The 6,392-nt window shown below is 40.4% G+C and overlaps 1 protein-coding gene across 1 annotated transcript; it reads right to left on the reverse strand.

The window, feature by feature from the left end:
• Nucleotides 1-5,544: 5,544 nt before the first annotated feature.
• Nucleotides 5,545-6,189, reverse strand: LOC137816878 (uncharacterized; the record flags this gene model as incomplete). The annotated part of the gene is made up of 1 exon (XM_068620039.1): nt 5,545-6,189. A coding segment is annotated over one exon (645 nt), but the record flags the coding sequence as incomplete, so codon positions are not given.
• Between the last annotated feature and the right edge of the window lie 203 nt (nt 6,190-6,392).

A 6,392-nucleotide genomic window follows, 5' to 3' on the forward strand; every position in this document is an offset into this window, starting at 1 on the left:
TCCCACGCTACCTTCACCATATTGATGGTCTTGCCTCTGAGCTGTTTACTCTGATGGTCTTCAATCCTAATTGGTTTTGCTTCAAAAGACAAGTTATCCTTGATTTGTACATTATCCACTTCCAACACATGACTAGGGTCTGGGATGTACTTCCTTAGCTGTGATACGTGAAAGACATTATGCAGGTTTGCTAATTGAGGAGGTAGAGCAATCTCATAAGCCACTGGACCTATTTTCTTTAGGATCTGATATGGTCCAATAAACTTAGGAGATAACTTCCTTGATTTGATAGCTCATCCTACACCCTTGGTTGGTGTCACTCTCATGAACACATGATCTCCAGCTGCAAACTCCAAAGGCTTTCTCCTCTGATCTGCATATGATTTCTGCCTACTTTGAGAAGCTTTCATTTTGTCTTGTATTTGCTTCACCTTCTCAGTGATCTGTTGAATTAGCTCTGGCCCAACCAAAACTGTTTCACCGTCCTTATACCAACATAAAGGAGTTCTGCATTTCCTCCCATACAAAGCTGCATATGGTGTCATCCCAATACTGGCATGATAACTATTATTATAAGTAAACTCCACCAGGGGCAACATCTCATCCCAACTTCCCAGATGATCCAAGATACATGTCCTCAACAGATCTTCTAAGGATTGGATCATTCTCTCAGACTGCCCATCTGTTTGATGATGATATGCAGAGCTCATTCTCAATCTAGTTCCCAAAGAATCTTGTAGACTCTGCCAAAACCGTGAAGTAAACCTGGGATCTCTATCCGAAACAATACTAGAAGGCACCCCATGCAATCTTACAATCTCTTTGATGTACAACTGTGCCAACTTAGTCATAGATATTCTCAAATTAACTGGAAGAAAATGAGCGCTCTTCGTTAGTCGATCAACTATTACCCAGGCTGCATCATGACCCCTTATTGATCTTGGTAAATGAGTAACGAAATCCATAGCAATGCTATCCCATTTCCACTCAGGAATATCTAACTGTTGTAACAAACCACCAGGTCTCTGATGCTCTACCTTTGCCTTCTGACATGTTAAGCAAGCAACAACATACCGAGCTATTTCTTTCTTCATGCCTGACCACCAAAATGACTCCTTCAAATCTTGGTACATCTTATTCATGCCAGGATGTAGACTAAAATGACTCTTATGACCCTCTTCTAGAATCATTCTCTTCAGCTCTTCATTTGCAGGTATGCAAATTCTGCCATTAAATCTCAAAATCCCATTTTCTCCCATCACAAAGTCTTTAGCATGATTTGTACCTAGTAAATCCATAGTACGCTTCAGACTAGGATCCTCTGACTGTTTTTCCTTTATCATTCCAGGAAAATCATTAGCTATAGTTAACTTACTACAACTAATGTGATCAACATGAAATTTCACTCCCAAATTTAGATCTCTGAATTGCTCAATCAACTTTTGTTCTTCAATCATCATGGCTGACACCTGTACTGACTTTCTACTCAAAGCATCTACAACTACATTAGCCTTCCCTGGATGATACATCAGTTAGAAATCATAATCCTTCAAAAACTCTATCCATCTTCTTTGTCTCATATTCAACTCTTTTTGATCAAACAAGTATTTCAAACTTTTATGGTCACTGAACACCTGAAATTGAGCTCCATATAAATAATGCCTCCAAATCTTCAAAGCAAACACCACAGCTGCCAACTCTAAGTCATGAGTTGGATAGTTTCTCTCATGAACTTTGAGTTGCCTTGAAGCATATGCAATTGATCTTTTCTCTTGCATCAAAACACAACCCAAACCTTGATGTGAAGCATCACAGTAAACTTCAAAAGGTTTTCCTGTATCAGGAATCACTAACACCGGAGCACTAGTTAACCTTTTCCTCAGCTCTATGAAACTCTGCTCACATCTGTCAGTCCAAGCAAAAGGTTGATATTTGCGGGTTAACTGAGTCAAAGGAGCTACTGATGGCAAATTCATGGAGCTCTTCTCGGATTTATGATCAAGGGTGCGGAAGCTATGGATTGAAATGAGCAAGATCCTCCTAGGAGCTATGGTGATCTTGAGAGTGCATGATGTGTATGGAGAGAGGGAGGTTCGACCAGCCCTATGGTAGGTGATGAAGATGAAGATTAGGTCCTAGAAACCAGGGAAAAGCAATGTATGGCACAATGTTGGCATCATAACATTACTCTCATTAATCTTGAAAATACAAGAGCTAGGCATCTCCTTTTATAGGCTAAGGAGGCCGTAAATCCTAAGCTAAATTCCACATGAAATGTGAGCAAAATAAAATGGAAATGTGAAGGCACATGGCACATGGACCACATGGCCGGCCATGTGAGCCAATGTTCTAGAATGTGCACAAAATGTAGGCTAAATCACATATAAGACAAGTTTATGCTTTCTAACACTACACTAATTACTAAGGCACCCCTAATGGGCTTCCATGTAACATGTACAAGGTCTTCGCCCTCCAATCCGTGGCTTGACCCATTTGTGCGTGAATATGTTTGGCCATGGACCTAGTGATAGGTCCTAAACGGTCTAGGCTTCCTCCTAGACGCTCTTTGTGTAGTCGCCCCTCCTCTTGTGCTAGACGCTCTCCTCTTGAGTCTAGACGCTCCTCACATGGTTTTAGACGGTCTAGTCTTGGGTCTTGGCTTCCATGGTGAGGTGAGCTTGGCCCTCCTCCATCATCCCCTCCCCCTTGGAAAGGATTTGTCCTTAAATCCATCTCGTCCTCGTCGTCATTGGTACCTACAAATGGAGAAAGGTCAATTACATTAAAAGTGTCATGTACTCCATATTCAAGAGGTAGGTCCAATTTGTATGCATTGTTATTGACTCGCTTGAGGACTTGAAAGGGTCCATCACCTTGGGGACTTAGTTTGGACTTCCTTTGAGTTGGAAATCTATCTTTGCGAAGGTGAAGCCAAATTAAGTCTCCTTCCTCAAAAATTATTTCTTTCTTCCCTTTATTGTTGTATTTTGTGTACTTCTCATTTTGTTGTTATATTCGGAGTTTAATCTTCTCATGAATTTTCTTCACAAAGTCGGCTTTGATTACTCCTCCCTTATGCACAAATTCTTGTGGATTAGGAAGAGGCAACAAATCCATAGGTGTGAGAGGATTAAAACCATATACTACTTCAAAAGGAGAAGCATTAGTAGTCTTGTGGACTACTCGATTGTAAGCAAACTCAATGTGGGGAAGATACTCATACCAAGATTTATGGTTGCCCTTCATGATAGCCCTAAGCATAGTCCCAAGAGATCTATTGACTACTTCGGTTTGGCCATCTGTTTGAGGATGACAAGAAGTTGAAAATTGTAGTCTTGTTCCAAGTTTGCCACAAAGAGTTTTCCAAAAGTGGCTTATAAACTTGGGATTTCTATCGGATACTATACTTCTAGGGAGACCATGAAGTCTCACCACTTCTCTAAAGAAGAGTCTAGAAATATTTTGAGCATCATCTACCTTGTGGCAAGGAATAAAATGGGACATTTTTCTAAAACGGTCCACTACCACAAAGATAGAGTCATGGCCTCTTGCAGTCCTAGGGAGTCCTAAAATGAAATTCATGCTAATGTCTTCCCAAGGAGCATTTGCAATCGGCAAAGGGGTGCAAAGTCCATGAGGCATTGTTCTAGACTTTGCTTTTAAACATGATATGCATCTAGAACAATGTCTTTGGACATCTTTCCTCATGTGTGGCCAACAAAATTTTGCTTTTAAAAGGTCTAGAGTCTTATCAACTCCAAAATGGCCCATGAGTCGCCCCTCATGTGATTCATTGACAAGGAGTTTCCTATGTGTGCCTTGGGGAATGCAAAGTTTTCCCTCTTTAAAAAGATATCCCTCGGACACATAGTAACCTCCTTGCGCTCTATGTTGACATTGGGCATAGATGGATGAAAGTTCTTGATCTTCTTGGTAAAGCTCTCTTATGTGATCAAAATCCAAGAATTTGGGCACCCAATTTTGAAAAGAGTGTATGCCGTCATGAAAGAGCATCGGCCACTATATTGGTGCTTCCTTTCTTGTATTTGATTACATAAGGAAATTGTTCAAAAAATTCCATCCATTTAGCATGTCTCTTGTTGAGCTTGTGTTGGCCCTTTAAATATTTTAAAGACTCGTGATCACTATGGATGACAAATTCTTTGGACACAAGGTAGTGTTCCCAAGTCTTTAGGGCTCGCACAAGAGCATAGAGCTCTTTGTCATAGGTGGGATAGTTGAAGGTGGCACCATGGAGTTTTTCACTAAAATATGCAATGGGGGTGTCCACCTTGCAACAATACCGCACCTATGCCTACCCCCGATGCATCACATTCTATCTCAAAAGTTTTGGAAAAATTTGGAAGAGATAGAATTGGTGCATTGGTGAGTTGAGCTTTTAGCCTTTGGAAGGCTTGCTCATGCTTTTCATTCCAACAAAATGCAACATCTTTTTTAACAAGTTCATTCAAAGGAGAAGCTAGGCTTGAAAAATTAGGCACAAACCTTCTATAGAAGCTAGCTAACCCATGAAAACTCCTTATATCACTTACATTTTGTGGAGTGGACCACTCTCGGATGGCTTTGATTTTCTCGGGGTCTACATGCACCCCCCTTTTGTTGACTATGAAACCTAAGAAAACTACACTATCTACACAAAAGGTACAGTTATCCCTACTGGCAAAAAGGCTATTTTTCCTAAGCACTAGAAGAACTTCCCTAAGGTGACTTAGATGGTCTTCTAGGGTTTTACTATACACTAGGATATCATCAAAATAAACTACTACATATTTACCTATGCAATCTCTCAAGGTATGATTCATGAGCCTCATGAATGTACTAGGGGCATTAGTGAGCCCAAAGGGCATCACCAACCACTCATATAATCCAAATTTGGTCTTAAAAGCAGTTTTCCATTCATCACCCTCTTTGATTCTAATTTGGTGATATCCACTTTTAAGGTCAATTTTAGAGAATATGGTTGACCCATGTAGTTCATCAAGCATATCATCAAGCCTTGGGATTGGATGCCTATACTTGATGGTGATGTTGTTGATTGCTCGACAATCACAACACATGCGCCATTTTCCATCCTTTTTGGGCACCAACAAGACAGGTACAACACAAGGGCTTAGGCTCTTTTGAACCCAACCCTTCTCCAACAAGTCTTGAACTTGTGATTCTATCTCCTTGGTTTCCTCAGGGTTTGTTCTATCAAATTGAATGAAGTCAATTTGATGTTCTATACCTCTAATGGGAGGGAGTCCAATGGGTCCCTCATTAGAGAATATATCTTCAAATTCACTTAAAAGTTTTTCTATTGGAGGAGGTAGATTCATGAGTTCACTACTTGTGGCAGTGCATGTAAGTGTTCCTTTACAAAACACAAGGCTTGGTTGTTCAACAAGAAGCAAATTTTCCAAAACGTTTTCAAAAGGCTTTTCTTGTTGAGCAACCTTGTGGGAAGGAACACTCTTCTCCCACGCCTTCCTATCCCTAAGGATTTTCTTTTTTTCTAGCGCTTTTTTTTTTATTTTCCTCATCCCTTTTATGTTTCATTTGTATTTGGTCTTTCACCACTTGAGAATGTGGTAAAGGACTAAGTACAAATTTCTTAAGCTTGTGGGTGAAGGAAATCTCGTTAGTGAGACCATCATGCAAGGTTTTCTTGTCAAATTGCCATGGTCTCCCTAATAAGATGTGGCAAGCTTCCATAGGCACTACATCACATAAAACTTTGTCTTTGTAGTTCCCTATGGAAAACTTGATTTCCACTTGCTTGTCTACACTTAGTTCCCCATTTTCATTAAGCCATTGTAGTTTGTAAGGTTTTGGGTGAGGAACTACTTGTAGATTAAGCTTTTCCACCATTCTAGCACTACAACAATTACAACTAGATCCACTATCCACAATGAGGGAACATATGTTTTCTAAAACATTGCATCTTGTATGGAATATGTTCTCTCTTTGTGTTTCGATGGATGTCCTAGGGTGATTGTTGAGGGTCCTCCTAATCATAAGCAATTCTCCCTCTAGTGGAGCTACCCTCTCATCCTCTCCCCCCTCCTCTCTCTCACTAGGCTCATCCTCGCCACTAGTGTATTCATCTACACCCTTGAGAAACAAAGTCCTTTGGTTTGGGCATTGTGCTTGCACATGCCCTCTACCATAGCACTTGAAGCACTTAACATCTCTAGCTCGGATGGGTGGGGTGGAGGTTTCTTTGGTTAAGGGTTTGGTAGGTTCTTTTTGTTTTTCTTTTGATGTGCTACCCTCCCTTCTAAAATCTTTCTTGGGATAAAAGCTAGAGTAGGAACTCACCCTTTGACTTGAAGTTTTGCACAAGATTTGTTGTTCAACTTTAATGCAAAGTTGAACCAAGTCATTCAAGT

This window comes from Phaseolus vulgaris, unplaced genomic scaffold, assembly GCF_000499845.2.
Source record: "Phaseolus vulgaris cultivar G19833 unplaced genomic scaffold, P. vulgaris v2.0 scaffold_12, whole genome shotgun sequence".
In the NCBI taxonomy this organism is placed as follows: Eukaryota; Viridiplantae; Streptophyta; class Magnoliopsida; order Fabales; family Fabaceae; genus Phaseolus; species Phaseolus vulgaris.